General features: G+C 47.1%; 2 protein-coding genes across 6 annotated transcripts in view; one reads left to right on the plus strand and one right to left on the minus strand.

Annotated features, from left to right (window-relative positions):
• The window catches only part of LOC109622889 (ras-GEF domain-containing family member 1B), a 190,224-nt gene extending 175,252 nt beyond the window's left edge, over positions 1-14,972 (plus strand). For all 3 annotated transcript variants that reach the window (XM_029858616.2, XM_029858621.2, XM_062851442.1), the window contains exon 11: positions 14,142-14,972. In XM_029858616.2, the coding sequence (XP_029714476.2) occupies positions 14,142-14,212 (71 nt within the window). In that variant the 3' untranslated portion in view covers positions 14,213-14,972. The remainder of the gene's footprint in view (positions 1-14,141) is intronic.
• LOC134287993 (uncharacterized) lies at positions 313-4,931 on the minus strand. Of its 3 annotated transcripts, XM_062851441.1 has the most exons (3): positions 3,846-4,931; positions 3,679-3,784; positions 313-3,620 (listed from the first exon to the last, which is right to left on the minus strand). In XM_062851441.1, the coding sequence occupies exon 3, from the start codon at positions 2,905-2,907 to the stop codon at positions 622-624; it is 2,286 nt and encodes a 761-aa protein (XP_062707425.1). In that variant the 5' UTR covers positions 2,908-3,620; positions 3,679-3,784; positions 3,846-4,931; the 3' UTR covers positions 313-621. The 3 variants fall into 3 exon arrangements, with proteins under 3 accessions (XP_062707425.1, XP_062707423.1, XP_062707424.1); XM_062851439.1 differs by having other exon boundaries at positions 313-4,235; positions 4,300-4,931; XM_062851440.1 differs by having other exon boundaries at positions 313-4,031; positions 4,090-4,931.
• Positions 14,973-17,661: the final 2,689 nt, after the last annotated feature.

The raw sequence follows: 17,661 nt of genomic DNA on the forward strand, positions 1-17,661 counted from the left end.
GTGACATGGGATAGTACCTTTGCTTCTTAGGCACTGCGTTTCCGACGTCGATGCGATGCTCGTAGATGTTTGTTCTACCCAGTGTTCCTTCGTCTGCCTTGGGAAACCGTGCCACGACTTCGTCGAGTAACCTGCGTTCTTCTGGTGTGAGATCTTTCATCGGTTCTTCTGTTGTTTGCTCGTCCTCCTCATCCGATGTCGTCGCTTGCATTGTGCAACATACCGGCATGACCCCGAACTTGTTCCAAAAATCCATGCCCAGTATGACGCAGTCCGGTATGGAAGGAACTAGTAACATCGGTAATGCTTCGTGGCGATTGTTGTACGCAACGGGGACATTTACGTAGTTGCTGATCGCGTGTTGTGTTCCATCCGCTGTCCTAATGCCACCCTTCACCTGTTCCTTTCGCAATCCCAGTTCTTCTACTACTTTTGTGCTTCTTCCTCCAAGTAGAGAGCAATTTGCACCGCTGTCCAACAAAGCGGTTAGCTCGCGTCCTAAAACACTGATGACTGCGTGTGGGCGGTTGTCTTGTCCGGGATTGATGATGATTGTGTCTATGTAGAGTGTGTCTTGATTTTCTGAGGGCTCGGCCGTCACGAGCGAGGAATCCGTTCCCTCTATTGTTGATTCCCCGCTTGCTGGTTTCCCGCGTCAGTGCGGCACGTAAAACAGCTGCGTAAAGAGTATCCTTTCCTACCACAACGGTAACAGAAGAGGATCGCTTGTGGTTTCGGACAGTCCATAAAACGGTGACCTTCTTCGTCGCAGTTCCAACAGTTCATGACTGGGCGCGCGTCGCTACTTCCTGGCTGCTGTCTACTGCTATGTGCTTGTAGCGATAGACTCTGATTCGCGTACGGCCGCTGTTGCCATGCGGAATGCTGCTGAGACTGATGCCACGGTTGTTGATTCTGTGCTTCCTGCTGGTGTTGCGAGGACACTGGTGGATTTGCTGGCGGTGCTCGTGTTCTATCTTGTTGCCATCCTTCCTGCTGCTGATCCGGTTGCCATCGTTGCTGATATTGACTTGATGGAATACGAGAGTTTTGCGACAGTCCAGATGACTGAACCAACGGTGACCGACCTTGGTTGTGAGCCTGATTGCTTGAAGCTTTCGGTAGCTTTCGCTCGAACTGACCCTTTAAGGCACTTACTTGCTGCATCAGCTGATCTATCTTGCTTTGCCATTCTGCTTCCTCTTGCTCGCACGTCGAATTGGTCTGTTGATCTGCCGATGTGTTCTCGTTTCCCTCGATCGACTCCACCACGTTTACTCTGGGATATCGAGGCGGTTGGGCTTGCTGGTATTGTTTTGCTGGACTAACTGGAGTCGCGAAGTTGGGTTCCAACAACGAGTTATGCGGAACTGGAACTCTACGCTGCCGATTAAGAAGCATTCGGGTTTCGTCAAAGCTTGTGCACACTTCGACCATCTCCTGTAAATCCACCGGTCGTGCTGCTGTTACGATTGCCGCGTAGTCGGCATTCATGTTTTTCTTCACGATGAAGAACTTTTCTTCCTCCGTCATTGGTGGCGAAATGAACCGAAATAACGCTGCGATGTCCCGGTAGTATTTAGCGAAGGATTCCTGCTGGCCCTGGAAGCGGAAGCTGGCTTCTAGTCGTAGTATCTGTGCATATCCAACCGGTAGGAACTCTTTTCTTACCTCCTTCTTGAAAGCCTGCCATGAATAGAGAGACTGTTGTGTCATCGCACGAGCGTACCAGTCTAAGGCGTCATCTTGAAGAAGATGTTTGATTGACGAAAGAAGGGTTCCGTCGCTCATTCCCTCTGACTTGGCGAATGTTTCAACCCGATCGAGAAATATGTTTAGAGATGTGGTGTCTTTCTCGCCCCGGAATTTGAACGGCCAGTTATGCACTGCTTTCATCATTCTCCGATCTTCCGCTCGTTCTGTTGGTGGTGTTCGTACAGACTGCTCTCTTCGCGCAAGCCGTTCTACCAGATCTGCGTACAGGCTAGCATTGTTGGTGATGATGTTCCTGAATGTCTGGTCGTGTATGTGGTCTTTTCCATTTAGGCTGTCGTTTATCGCTGAAGTGTTGGTCGATCTTCCTCTACCCCTGTTGCTGTCTCGCCGGTCATGTTGGTCTCTTGGCACTAGTCCTCTGCCCCGACCGCTCACCACGGGTGAACTTGTTGCTGACAGCTGCGGCTCGTGATCCTCGAACATACTGTTGGCTCGTTGGAGGTTGTTGTTCATTGTCAACGGTGGAACTCCTTCTGTGTAGCTCACGCTGGTCAGCTGTTCTTTATGCACTGCGCCTGTGCTGGTGTTCCGTGCCGTTGAGACGCGTGTGTTGTCTTTCTGGTGTTGTTCGCCGTTCGTGAACTCCAGGAGAGAATACGCCCCCTGTGTGGATGTGGCTTCGGTCTGCTTCGATGCAAGGTGGCGTTGCAGGTCTTCTCTCTCCTCAATTGCCCCTCCGAATGGTGTCAAATTCGTCACTGCACTATCGCTTCGATCACTTCTCTTCCCGATGCGCACTAACGCACTGTTCACTTCACCGAGTAGCACTTTGACTAGAGCACATAACGTTTCCTTTGTACTCACGAATGGTGCGAGCGGCTGAATGATCTTCAGTCTAGCATCGTAGTGAAGAAGTCGCGAACGTAGTTGAGAGATGACAAAAGTGTCCTTTATCAGGATCGCTTCATCAACTAGTTTTCTAAGCTCACTGATCTTGTTTTGACAGGTTTCTAAATTTGTACTGGAGCTCATTACATGTTCTGAATTGTGCATGGAAGTCTCATCTTCCTGCGACATCAGTTCTTTCAACTTCAGGACTTTGTTCCTGTGAGTTGAAGGCCCGAGGTTGACAACGAAGCGGAGCGCTAGTTCGTAATCAATTTCCTCGTTACTCAAATGCGTCAAATCCATTTTTGTTCCACTTATCTAAATCAAATCCGAACCAACCAAATGTGCTCAAATTATAATGTGAGCTTAACTATCCACAAATCTTCAAAAAAGCCGCTTAATGAATGGTAATGCTAAATGTGTGGGATATTTAGTTGGGCGCCAGTGTTAGAAATCTCCTACTTGGTGGAGCAAAATACCAATATCGGTTAGGGTCTCAAACACCAAATTAAACGCACCAACTCAAAGCATATACATAATAAGGATGCTTTATTTTCTACCACCCATTTTGTGTTACGTTCCTAGCCTCCTCACTTTTACTCTGCGGCACTAGCTAACTGTTTCTCTTAACAACTAATTGTAATGTGGGAAATAGACGGGCCCGTCCTACCTTAGACTACGCACACCACTCATGCCGGTCGATGCCATCTAGTCGGATCAGTCTGCCACCCGAACGTTTTGTCGCCACTAGAACGGCGAGTGTGTTCTCCCGAGAGCCGATCCTATTTCGCCGGAGGGACCTCCGCGTCGCGGAAACCGTGGTGGCTGTACCGCCCGAACGTCTCACCGTCACTAGAACAGCCGATGTGTTTTCCTTCCGAGGGCCGATCCTATTCGCCGGAGGCACTTCCGCGTCGTGAACTCCGTGGCGGCCGTGCTACCTCACTGGGACCACTGTTCGCTTTCCTGCACCAACCCAGTCTACTCAATCGTGTTTCCAGCTAGAAAAAAGAGCCCTAAGGCCAATGGGGCGTTAGCTTTCCTCTCCACTCACATCCTCCAAGTGCATCTTACCTCCTATGGGAAGGCTCTTGTTCACGATCTTCGCTGGCGATCTAGTTAGCGGCGGCCTAAAGGGATCCTGGCTCATCAGCTGTACCCTCTGCGGAATTCCGTTGACCTACAGTGAGCATACATCAGTTAAAATTTTCTATCACAACGCTGCTCTCGGGTTCTCTCACCTGCTGCTGTAGGTTTCCTGCGGGGTGCGGATTGTTCGTCCTTCACTACTGCTCCCGAAAGGTGGGTGATCTTATCACACGGAATCAACCCGGCTTTGCCGAATCGTTTTGTCCAATCCACAGGTCGTAATCCGAACACTGGTTGCAGCTCGAGGATGAATGTTTGAGGTCTCGGGTTTCGCCGATCTGTGGAAGACATTTCTGTTACCGGCTCGCCCCTCAAGTAGGTCGTTATTCCACTCACCTTTACTCGGCAACTGTTTCAATGGTACCGTCGATCCGCGCTTCCAATTTGCGTCAAACGAACAGCACTTGCCACGCCGGCGAAGCTGGTTCAATGCGGGCGAACAAAATGGCCGATTCTCTTTTGTTCCTCAGAGCGCGTCTAGTCTGCAGATGAAACAATTCTGTTGGCTTGTTCTTTGCTCGCTGATTAACGCCTTCGTCGACTCACCTCAATTGCTTGATTTGCGCGATGTTTAGCTTCTTGTACTAAACGCCAGTGCCGCCGTGTGCCTTTAGCAAAATTTAGGCCCGTGTCCTCGTGCAATTTTGTTGGCAATTACCTCTGCTAACTCCAACCGGTAATGTCGTGATTCGACCCGGCACGATCGAACGACCTGTGTGGACTGTCGATGAGCAGGCAACATTTGCTCGCCTGTCGCCGATCTTCGATGTGTGGAATTACATAGTGGAGAGCCTAATCCGAAAACGACGATTGCCCTCTCGTAGTCGTTTTACATAAGCCGCTCTCTCACGAGAGAGCTGCGTTCGGATCGAGCCGAACACGTTCCCCTTGTCTTGTCGCGCGTGCATCTCGGTATGAGATGCTTTGACTATATTGTGCGACCATGATCGTGTGACTGTGTGGTCCGTTTATGTACTGTGTGCGGTGCCTCGGTGTGGCAGGTGTTGGCTGACCGAACCGGCATGGAAACGATATGTGTTTGCAGGGATGTTCCATTCACACCTCGCGGAGCAGTCCATTTGTTTTGTCTTCGTGTGCTTACCAATATTTCGTGTTTTGTGTTTCTCTTTAAATGCTTCTACGTGCCCTAACTTGAACGTAACACAATAAACGTAACAACAATAAGGCCACGAAACGGTTGGAACCGATTCAAAAACGAAAACGACATTAGTTCTTGCCGAGCGCTTCTGGGTGGCAGGTCTTACCATCAACGCCAAGGCAAGCAAAAAGGCCTGCTTCGAGGGTCCTTGTCAGAGTGCCAATGTGAATCCGTGTGGTTATGCCTACAGGATCGTGATGGCTAAGACGAGAGGTCTAATGGTTCTTGAATGGTTCCCACAGTGCAACCTCCAGAGTGATGTTGGAGGGGATCATCGTGGGGCTTTTTTCGCGTCATGATCCTGGTCCTTGGCTTCCTTTCGTGATACAGCCGGAACTGGGGCTGGAGATGAGGTCACCGTTGTGGAACTTGCAGGGATAGCAAAGTCCCTTAGCGTAAGTAAGGCCCCAGGTCCAGACGGAGTTCCGAACCTGGCCTTAAAAGTAACTATTGCAGAGGCTCCCAAGATGTTCAGGTCTTCTATGCAGAAATGCTTGGACGAGTAAGTTTTCCAAGAAGTATGGAAGAGGTAAAGCCTGGTTCTATAGCCAAAGGCGGGGAAACAACCCGGAAACCAGTCAGCATGTAGACCAATATCAAGACCAATATGCTTGATCGACACGGCAGGGAAGGTGCTCGAAAAGATCATCCTCAATAGAATGGTGAGGCACACCGTGGGTGTAAATTGTCTCTCGAGTATCCAGTGTAACGACCCTAAGTCGTTATCACCCTTACTATTCCATATTAATTAGGATTCCTCAGTAAATATAATGTAATTGTCACTTATGTGGAACATTGGCACTTTTACCCTAGTAGCGATAAAGTTTGCGTTTAAATGTAAAAACAGTAAATATAATGTGTCGCCCGAGTACGCACATGTGAATCAACGGTTCACCGTTAAGATAAACAAAGACCTAGAGGTCAGAACGCTCCGAGCGAGCACGTTGGAATCTACGAACCACCGTTAAGGCCGCACGGGACGACGTGTAATTTTTCCTATCTTCCCTCTCATTCTAACAATTTGCCTCACGATTTTGAAGAAGCAAATATCAATTTCCTTTGCACTGACGTAGCTGAAACTTTAGTCGATTGTGCACCACAAGTGAGCAAATGAACGATCAAATTTCTAGTCAATAATATGAAGTAGAAGTTGAGATTTGCATCTTACTAGCAACAGAGCAATGGCGGACGATTGAACCATCGTCCCGTCCGGCCTTAACGTAAATAGTAAATAGCGAGTCACGTGGGGTTCAACGAATGTCCGTTAACACCCAAAGGTATGAACTAGGTAGCCAAAACAGACGTGTACAGTCATAAATATTACTTGAAAGCCAACTTATAAAAGACATTACTACGTTCAGAGGGGGGCAGTCAATATGTAGTCAGTTAATAGTTGAGTTTATAGAAGTCAGTTGATAGGAGTTAGTTTATAGATGAAAGTCTATAGTGAAATCTAGATGGGGAAGTCTAGAGAGTTAAAGTGTGAGCTGTGCTCAAGTGATAAGTTTTAGTTTTAAGTGTTTTAGTTTTATAAGAACAATTGACAATATAAGTGAAGAAAGGAAGTGATGTAGCAGTTATCAATTTGATGACAGTACCATGGGGGGGAAAGGGAAATAAAGTACATCTTTTTGTACACCAGTACGGCTTCCGGATGAAGAGGTCGACCGTAGACGCTATCCTGTCGGATTGCCTGTCGGTTACGGTACCTCAGGACGCAGTCACGCATTGTGCGAAAAAGCGAACAAAACGTGTTCCACCAATCTTGTCCAGAGGATGTGTAGGGTTGGTGGGAGCCTAGGATTCTTTCCTAAGCGAACCATATCCGCACATCAGTGTGGACTACCACCTTTGGCACCGGGAGGTGACCGAGCACCGGGACATACGAATTGCTCAAGCGGAGTAATCCTAGGCGTGGCGAGTTTGCTTCCGGATGTGTGGAATTTCCTATAGGCCCAGGCACGCGAGGAGGTCGAAGTGCAAAACGATAATGCAGGTTACACAGCTAAACCTGAACCACTGTGAAGCTGCACAGCAGTTGCAGCCCGTTAACAAACGCGCTAGTAGGGTTGAGGCCCGTCGTCATCGGCGGAGACTTCAACGCCTGGGCGATTGATTGGGGTAGCCGATCGACTAACGCGAGAGGCTGGGCACTACTCGAAGCCATGGAAAGACTGAATGTGGATGTCACGAACGTAGGTGCAAAAATGACCTACAGTAGGAACAGTGCAGAGTCCATCTTTTTTTTTTACCTAATTATTTATGTTAGGCTCATGCGCCAACAGGCATAACAGAGCCGAATTCAATTAAACCTTTTTACAATTTGTATGTTTTGACTTATAAACTATGTTAGTTTTGGAGAACCCAAAAACTCGCGGTTTGGTCGACGTTAGGGGGAACAAAAATATTTGAGGAAAGGATAGGGTGATGGGGCTTTTCGTTGGCACGTAACAGCTAAGTGTGGCGTATTGCTGCTGGTCAAATCTAGAGTGGACAAACAACCTGAAACGATACATACAGACGATTTTCGATGGGACACGAGGTGGACAAGTGGAGCAACAACACAGGGATTTCAAACAAAGACACGAGGTGGACAAGTGGAACAACAATACGGGGATATCAAACGAAGACTTTAGCTTGCTTCAAGAAGTGGTACACAAGCTTCATATACTCAAGATCAAGTTTACCCAACACAACTCTAATGTCTTCCTTTTCTGCTTTCCCTCGGGCCCTGAGGGATGCACATAAATCGGATCTGGCAATATCGTATTCGGGGCATTCCCCACAACCATGTTAGGTTGATAGCCTGCACCACAGCTACAACGATTGCTATCTGTGAGCCCTATTCGATAGAAATGCAAGCCCAGAGAGTAGTGATTGGACACAAGTCGATACATTATCTTGATAAAATCTCGACCCATATCCAACCCCTTTGTCTCAAGCTCAGCTCGTTGGGACGGTAGAATCCACAACCTCCAGCATGCACTTCGGTTAACGTTTCGGATAACGAATTTGGTCCAGAATAAACTCACTACATTTTACTGTTAACTTCAACCACTGTATTGAAATTCAACTTCTGTGCAATTCACTTATTTATTCTAGGTGATTTTCGACCGGAATACTACAAGTATACAGATGTTGGCTTTCTCGGTCTAGGGTCAATCTAAACGGCTAGTTTTGGATTACCCAGCCGTTTAGATTGACCCTAGACCGAGAAAGCCAACATCTGTATACTTATTTATTCTATGCAACTAATTCCAGACTACTCTACTAAAAAAAACTAACTACTACTTTGATCATTGACGTTCGCACTACTCGTTACTGATGACAGCTGGAGAGAAAGAGGCCATGATGACGTTTGTCCATCCTTTTATATCGTCGAGGGATCGGAAGTCAATTTTCCTCCATGATGCCATTCCTGAAGGTCCGTTAATGTCATCGCTCAACCACAGACAAACAAACATACTACTCAAATCGAAATCATCGCATGATTTAACGGTAATTTTGAAAATAAAGTGTGGTTCGGACTGTGCTCGCATGTGTCATGGTGGCGCTGCTGTGCCTACATCACCTGTCAATTTTGAAGAGAAATGAACGCGACGCCGATCAATGTTTACATAAAATGACTCAATCATGAACCTTCATTCATGTTTTATGAATGGATGACGCCACGGGGGAGTCGTCACCTGCAAAATTGTTACATCGAGCCGAGGGAAACATCACCTGCAAATGAATGCTTCGGATTGAGCATTATAGAGGGTGCTAGTGAGATGCCAAACGATGTTTTTGAAGTAATTTTCTTCTAAGTAGTATGTCTGTTTGTCTGTGGCTCAACGGTGTCGGAGTCAGTCGTCATCTTGCTGATTGGCGACGGTTACATGCTGCTCACGTCGAGATGGCGTCTCGCTACTTATTTCGGGCTGCGCGGCTGCGTGTGACACAAGTGCAGTATCGAACACCCTTGAACCATGCCGTCTTCGATACTTGTGGGAGAATTGAATGTAACCACCTGCCCAACTCTCCTGTATCCCATTTTAGTTGCCAACTGACCAACTGATGAGCAATCGAAAAAAAATCATTGAAGACGATATGACGGTCATAAATATCGCCTTCCATAGTGCCCACCTTGGCGAGTGAGTCCGCTTTCTCATTGCCCGGGATCGAGCAATGCGAAGGGACCCAAACCAAGGTGATGTTATATGCTTGATTCGATAGAGCATTCAAAAATGATCGTATTTCACTTAGGAAATACGTGGAGTGCTTTACCGGCCATATCTTTCGATAGCTAATTTGTCCAGTGAGAGTCCATCATTGAAGTGACCTTCTGGAGCCCGGGTTTTAACTCTAGCTCAGACTGGAAGGTCGACGATGGGTACACGCATAGTGATCATCTGGCGGTATGATAAAGGGTGGGACATGGTGGAAGGATTACGCAGCCGAAGGTCACCAACAGTCATCGAGGATGGCTGACCTCGCGCTTCGATAAGGCGTCATTTGTCCGAAAGACTGCTTATGGAGGTTAATACCGACGATCTGTCCAGTGAAGATCTAGTCGGATCTCTAAGCCGTGCGTGCGATGCCGCGTGCGCTACCCAGAAATGGACGGAAACCGGTATACTGGTGGTGTTCAGAAATCGCAGAGCTCAGAGCGTCCTGCTTAAGAGCTAGAAGGAGGATGCAAAGAGCTCGTACCGATGACGGTAGAACCGAAAGAGGTGAGGCCTACAGCAGGGCAGCTAAACTGGCACTGAACAATGAGATTGGGACACGAAAACGAGCGTGCTTCGAAAATCTCTGCCAGGCAGCCAACACGACACCCTGGGGTGATGCCTGCAGAGTAGTCATGGCAAAAATGAAAGGAGCGTCAGCGCCACTGCAGAAGATCGTGAAAACGCTGTTCCCGCGCCACGATATCAGACCATGGGCTGCCACCCCCGTGGCCGAACCGACGAAGGGGAGGTAGCCCCAGCGCAGTGACGAACAATGAGCTCATCGTAATTGCAAAGTCACTCAAGTTAAATGAGGCTCCGGGTCCGGACGGTGCCTGGACAGAGGCGAATTTCCGGAGAGGTGGAAAAGGCAAAGATTGGTTCTGTTGCCCAAAAACGAGAAGCCACCCGGCGACCCTTCGGCATACAGACATATCTGCCTTCTGGACACCTCCGGGAAACTGTTGGAGCGAATCATTCTGTCGAAGCTAATGGTCTATACCGAGATACCAGATGACTCTGGGCTCTCGGATAACCAGTTTGGCTTCCGGAAAGGTCGATCGACGGTGGACGCTACGCTATTAAAGCCGTAACAGAAATGGCCGAGATAGCGCTCCAGTTAGCCTAGTTAGCCTAGTGGTTAAGGCTATGGATCGCCAATCCGGAGACGGCGGGTTCGATTCCCGTTCCAGTCGGGCAAATTTTCTCGACTCCCTGGGCATAATGTATCATTGTACTTGCCTCACAATATACAAATTCATGCAATGGCAGGCAAAGAGAGCCCTTCAATTAATAACTGTGGAAGTGCTCGGAAAACACTAAGTTGAAGCGAGGCGGGCCAAGTCACAGTTGGGACGTCGAGCCATAAAGAAGAAGAAGAAGTGCTCCAGAAAAAGCGTAGAGGAACTCGTTACTGCGCGGTAGTCTCGTTGGATGTGAAGAATGCATTCAATAGCGTCAGTTGGGTAGCCATTGAATGAGTCCCGGATAGCTTACGCCGGATACTGGAGAGCCATTTCCAGAATAGGGTGCTACTCTATGACACGGACGAGAGCGAAAAGAGGTACAATATCACCGCGGGAGTACCACAAGGGTCAATCTTGGGCCCGGTACTATGGGACGCGGCGTACGATAGCGTATTGAGGCTCACACTTCCACCGGGCATAAAGCTGGCCGATGACATTACCCTCACGGTATAAAGCAACTCGATAGAGGAATTAGAACTGACAGCGGCGCATGCAATTGGCATAATCGAAGACTGGATGAGATCTCGTCAGCTGGCACTCGCACACCACAAGACGGAAGTGGTGGTGGTGAACAACCGCAAGTCCGAACAACATGCGATGGTCATCACAGGCGGGTGCGCGATCAACTCCAAGCGCTCATTGATGCAACTTGGAGTCATGATCGATGATAAGCTGAACTTTGGCAGCCACGTGGAATATGCTTGCAAGAGAGCAAGCATGGCGATTATAGCACTATCGAAGATAATGTCAAATAGCTCGGCAATAGTCTCGAGTAAGCGTAGACTTCTCGCGACAGTAACGGTCTCCATACTACGGTATGGCGCTGCTGCATGGTCGAGCGAGCTAGTGGTTAAGCAAAACGTAGAGCGGCTCGAAAGAACGCACAGGTTGATGGGCCTTAGGGTCATCAGCGCATACCGTACTAGAGATGGGCAAAACAGTTCTTTCAAAAGAACCATTCTCAATTGAACAGTTCCTTAGAAAGAACTAGTTCTTTTGAACCGTTCTTCCGTTTAGTAGTTTGTATAGGTTTGTATGGTTGTTTTGTGAACCGAAGTTTGAATTTTGTACGTTGCCGCGTTATTTACGTGATATGTGGCCAGCAGCAGTCAAAGTAAATCCAACTTTACAAAAATGTATAGAATTTGCCATACTGTGCATTGACACATTATTTATCATTTACAACTTGCTCTCTCAGAACCCAATATTCGTTCATCGGAAAAACTGAAGGAACAGTTTTCTAGTTCATTCATTTTCTCGTTTTTTTGTTTGAGAGCGGAGAGCTACCGTTCTTTTAAAATGAACGACCGTTCAATAATTCTTTCCGTAGAACTAGTTCTTCGGAACCGTTCGCGAACGGTTCGCCCATCTCTATACCGTACGGTGTCAAAGGACGCGATATGCTTTCTGGCGGGTATGATGCCCATAGCTCTAGTGGTGGTAGAGAACGAGGAGTGCTTCGCGGCACAAGAGGCGCGAGACGGATTGCCAAAACATTGTCGATGTTGAAATGGCAGAGGGATTGGTCATCCTCCAACAAGGGTAGATGGATACACAGGCTCATACCGAGCGTGTCCAAGTGGACGAGCGGCCCCATGGCGAGGTGATTTTTCACTTGACACAATTTCTTTCAGGCTTTAGGTGCTTTAGGTGGTATCTGCACAGATTCGGACATGTAGGCTCTCCTACGTGTCCGGAGTGTGCAGACTGCGACGAGACCACGGGGTAGTCTAAGTACTAGCCAGGGCCCGAGCCACCGGGGAAGAGCGAACAACTTAAGGCGGCAGCAAGTGGAACGCTTACCATTAGAGTGTACTCATTGTACGAAGTCATCCCTAACGGACGTACCGCGAAGGTAAGGAAGAGAGAGAAAGAGGTTTTAGTATCGACCTCACATAACCTGAGGACCCACCTCTCGGATGTCTGTAGAAACAGATTTCCTCTTTTTATAAAACAAAAATAGGATGTGTAAGGATGAGTTTGGCTGGAATGCCGTTTCAACGGCTATCACCAACCCACTGACAGGCATTGTTGTCAACATCTACATTGTTAAAACGGCCCCAAAATGTGTTGATCAAACGAAATTGGACCCGTAATATCTCTACTGTCACTCCATGCTATAGGTATAGGCGTGTCAATGGTGTGGCTATCACCCACATCGTCTTGGAGCTGCAGAGGAGATGGCGCGTGCAGCACTAGATTTGACTACTAGAATAGCTAGTTCAGATGCAGTACAAGAGGTAGTCCAGGGGTTCGAAGTCGGCTTCTTAGGTCATGCTGGTGCCCTGCGGTCGAAATCGACCCTTACAGCGATTAAGTGGCCGCGGCGAGAACATCCTGGAAGCGTTGCTGTCGTGGCGACGGTCTACTGCTTTGGATCCGAGCCAGTGGATGGAAAATGCTCCCCGGTAAGGACCGGGGCAGGTGGAGACCCTACTGTCAGCAACCTTCATAGGACAAAGGGAGTGGTGAGGATCACTCGGGAAACTGGCTTAGTGCCAGCATGCTATCGTGAAGGACTCTCCAAAGTGAGTCATTGATGTTCGTTGCTGCAGGCTACGCGGCTAACCTTGAGGGTGCGATGTGCACTAGCCCGTCTCTGAAGCAATGCCTTCTTGGGGGTCCCGGAGAGACGAAGGATTTGGCGACCATAGGAATGATGTTAGGGTCGAGAAGAGAGTTGTTCTGGCTTATACTTTTGTTGTATAAAAGAGGGCTTAACCCCACACTAGACGGGCCTTCCTTTTCGGGTGTCTGTTGAGCAGATTTCCCCCATATGGTTTAGAAAAAAAGAGCTGCTTTAGCGAGTTTAAGAAATATGTGGAAAGCAGTCAGATTAGTCAGCGCACAAAAATCCGAATTACCAACACAGATTTGAAGTCTGTGCTGCTGTACGCCAATGAAAGCTAGTGTGTATCAGTGGAGAACACTCATCGGCTGCATGTCTTCATCGGTATATAGGGTATGAGTGCCATAAGCAATCTCACGCTCCCAAATTCATCCTATTCGAAAACAAGCGATTGCGAAACAAGAAACAAATCAAACAGCGCTTCAATCGTTGGATTTTCGTAGGGGTACGTCCATAAATTACGTCACGCTTTGAGGGGGGAGGGGGGGTTCAGCAAAGTGTGACGACCCATACAAAAATTTCAGAGGTCTCATACAAAATGTGTGACATAGGGGAGTCACATGCTTAATAAAGGAACCAATACCCTAATTCGAGAATGGTGGGTGACTTTACAATTTGATCTCCAACGCGAAGCTCTATCGTCGATGTCAAATGCCTAGAGCGACAGAAAATCGGGAGCGAAAGTGGAGGTGGGTCGGTCACAGACGCACATGGCTATGCAGATAATTAAGCTACAGGATAATAAGCTACAGTTAAAAGCTGTTAAAAGTACTGCACCGATATGTGTGAATTTTGGCACAAACAATCATCATACACCAAAGTGTTCACAGATTTTTTTTACAATTTACTGATCCATTGCAAAGTTACGTCCGTATTTCATGGTCCTAGTTATTTGAGATACATGCTTTAAGTAATATGTAAGAGATGGTAAGAGATTCAATCAAAAAAAAAACTTCCAATAAACTTTAAGAGTGAGGTCAAATGCCAAAAAACTGCACCGTTTATGCAAATGCCATCGGCCTACGCCAATGTGCCTAGCAGAGCCGACCGACCGACACAATCTCGAGTAGCATAAGCCAAGTCCGGCAATTTTTCTCGATAATATTTTTCATATTTCCGCTTCCTTTTCCGCTTTCCATCCACAGAACTTATGCTGGCTTCGTTTAGCTGCGAGGAGCCCACAATAGCCGAGAAGGAATTGTACGATATTACATAGCACCAATGTAGCCACCGTCGTCGCCGTTTCTGCCGCCACTGGATTAGCTGGATAGCAATCGAGCTCGTAATGGACAATTATTTGCATACGCAGAAGGGGAGGAATACCACTCCTGATACCGATAACGCTGAAGATGGCATCCGAAGAATGTGGCCTCTGCTCTTGACAGCAGCATTTGTGCTGGACTTGTTGACCCTACTGCTGTACCTAGTGCAGGCCACCAATCACAGAAATGCTCGGAATGCCTTCGAGCACGAATTGATTGGAAAAACAATTTTAATATTCAAATATTATAATATCGACAGGCACAGGACAGAGAGCAGAAGGAGCATTCTCAATCGAACCCTGGCCCTGATAGCTACTAACGAACTACAACGACACAATGCTAGGTAAATGGCGAATCATGAATCAATGGTAGACAATTTTATGATGTAATAAATTCATTGAAATGAGTGTGATTAGATTATGAAGATAACGGAAAACTAGGAAAGTGAACATTTGGTTTTCTAGAAAAAGTGATTGCTGAGTAAGCAGCAAAATTTAAATTTCCTATCCTCCCAGGGCACATGTTAGTTAATTTCATTGTTTTGAGTATATTCGTTGGAAATTGCAAATATCCCTAGGTTTTAGAAAATCTTGAACGACCAGTGTAAATAGAGCTATTAGTAGCAAATAAATGAGTTATCAAATCAACTAGATTGTAACACGTGGAATGAATACTGAAATGAAAGCAAAATAAATGATTATTACTTGTAACGTCTTTCGACGTTCAATGTTTTTTCGAATCTAGTGATGACCAAATTTTCCTTTGAATTCGGTTTGTTATCAATGATGTACTTCCTGATTAGAAAAAGATATCACAACTATATCAAAAATATTGTCACAGACGTCCCTAATTTATGAGCACATCTTCCACTCAACGTTTCTGTATAGACCTAGGGGCAAGACAGATCTAACGAGAGAAAACCTGTGTCCCGAAACGTTGTTCAGAATTCCTCCCAGTTCACCCATTAATACCAAAGTGTGATCTGAAACCAATGTCAAACTGCAAAGTGTTGCGTGTGCTGAATGGAAATTGCAGTTTTTGGAATATCTTTTCGTCGATCATCGATAGAAAGCTGGGGGCGACACTTGTTTTGCCAAACCGAAATACTGTAATCTGGGGGGTCCAGCTTTAGCCACTTTCAGGATGTTGGGTTCATCGTAGAGTGCAGCGAGCTTGTGGTTCATCCTTCTCCGCCACACACCGTTCTCCTGCACGCCGCCGAAGATCGTCCTTAGCACGCGTCGCTCGAAAACTCCGAGTGCTTGCAGGTCCTCATCGAGCATCGTTCATGTCTCGTGTCCGTAGAGAACCACCGGTCTTATAAGCGTCTTGTACATGGTACATTTGGTGCGGGGTGAATCTTTATGACTGCAGTTTCTTCCGGAGCCCGTTGTAGGCCCGACTTCCACTGATGATGCGCCTTGGTATTTCACGGCTCACGTTATTGTCAGCCGTTAGCAAGGAAGCGAGGTAGACGAATTCTTCTACCACCTCGAAAATATTCCCGTCTATCGTAACATCGCTGCCAAGAGTTGTCATGTCTCGCTCAGTCCCACCTAGCAGCATGTACTTTGTCTTAGCCGCATTCACCACCAGTCCGACCTTTGCTGCTTCTCGTTTCAGGCGGGTGTACAGTTCTGCCACCGTTCCAAATGTTCTAGCAATAATGTCCATGTCATCCGCAAAACAGACAAATTGACCGAATTTCGTGAAGATCGTACCCCGGCTATTGAGCCCGGATCGTCGCATAACACCTTCTAGGGTAATGTTGCTGCTGTAGGCAAGAAAGTCCATCACGTTGTCTTAGTCCCCGTCGAGATTCGAATGAACTGGATAGTTCACCCGAAGTCCTTACGCTATTCTGCACACCGTCCCTCGTTGCTCTTATCAGTCTGGTAAGTTTCCCGGGAAAGCTGTTCTCGTCCATGATTTTTTATAGCTCTGTGCGGTCGATAGTGTCGTATGCCGCCTTGAAGTCGATGAGCAGGTGGTGCGTTGGGACCTGGTATTCATGGCATTTCTGAAGGATTTGCCGTACGGTGAAGATCTGGTCCGTTGTCGACCGGCCGTCGATGAAACCAGCTTGGTAACTTCCCACGAACTCATTTACTTTAGATGAAAGACGACGGAAGATGATCTGGGATAGCACTTTGTAGGCGGCATTCAAAATGGTGATCGCTCTAAAGTTCTCACACATTAACTTGTCGCCTTTCTTGTGGATGGGACATATTATACCTTCCTTCCACTCCTCCGGTAGCTGTTCGGTTTCTCAGATCCTGACTATCAGCCGATGCAGACAGGTGGCCGATACCGTCCTTACTAGCCGTTTCAAGGATGGAAAAAAATCACTTGTAGTGACAAATGATACAGGATACGAACAATCCAAGATTGCCTTTGCTCTTGCAGTAGCATGATGCCGACACCACAAACAGACGTAACTCTTAAAGGAAATTCCTCAAAAACTTTTGCCCGGTGTCTTTTTCATGCGCACACTGCCACCTGTTGGTAGAACCGCGCGCAACACTGTCGGCCATGATGGATTTTCATTTGACGTTTGTCTAACACGCACACTACTAAACAAAGCGCCTGTAATTTTCGTTTGCATCATTCAGAAACGTGTACACTGGCAAACGTCAAAGCGATCGAGCACTTGTGTCTCTGGTGGAAGAATCGCGCAAATCAAATGAAATTTGAATTGATCGTTAAATGCATGAGGCAAGTCGTTTTGAAGAGTGTTACGTCTGTTTGTCTGTGCCGACACCCTCGCCCCGTGCTTGAATCATGGGATCACAAGCAATTAAAGCATCTGATGCACACTTTATCATGGGATCAACGTTATCGGATCATGTTACAAGTCGCGATAAATTTTATTCATTAAGATTTGAACCACTTATGAATCAATAAACTGAATTCATGATTAGAAACAATACAATCATTGGCATATCTTGATATTAGAGCAACAAGAATGCACAAAAAGTGAATGATTTTCGGTATTTATCATTTCACCTTCATGATAACGATCGCATCATGGCCGCACATGCCTCGCGATTCAATTTTCGCGGAGCGTGGTTTGTTATAATGCTTGACGACAAGGTTCTATCACAGACAAACAGACGTAACACTCTTCAAAACGGCTTGGCACATGCATTTAACGATCAATTCAAATTTTATTTGATTTGCGCGATCGTTCCACCAGATGCGCTAGTGTTCGATCGCTTTGACGTTTGCCAGTGTACACGTTGCTGAATGATGCAAACGAAAATTACAGTCAATTTGTGTAGTAGTGTGCGTGTCAGCAAAACGTCAAATCGAAATCCATCATGGCCGACATGTTGCGCGCGGTTCTACCAACAGGTGGCAGTGTGCTCATAAAAATGACACCTGTGTGGTATATGTCTGACAA

This window comes from Aedes albopictus, chromosome 2, assembly GCF_035046485.1.
Source record: "Aedes albopictus strain Foshan chromosome 2, AalbF5, whole genome shotgun sequence".
Classification (NCBI taxonomy): Eukaryota; Metazoa; Arthropoda; class Insecta; order Diptera; family Culicidae; genus Aedes; species Aedes albopictus.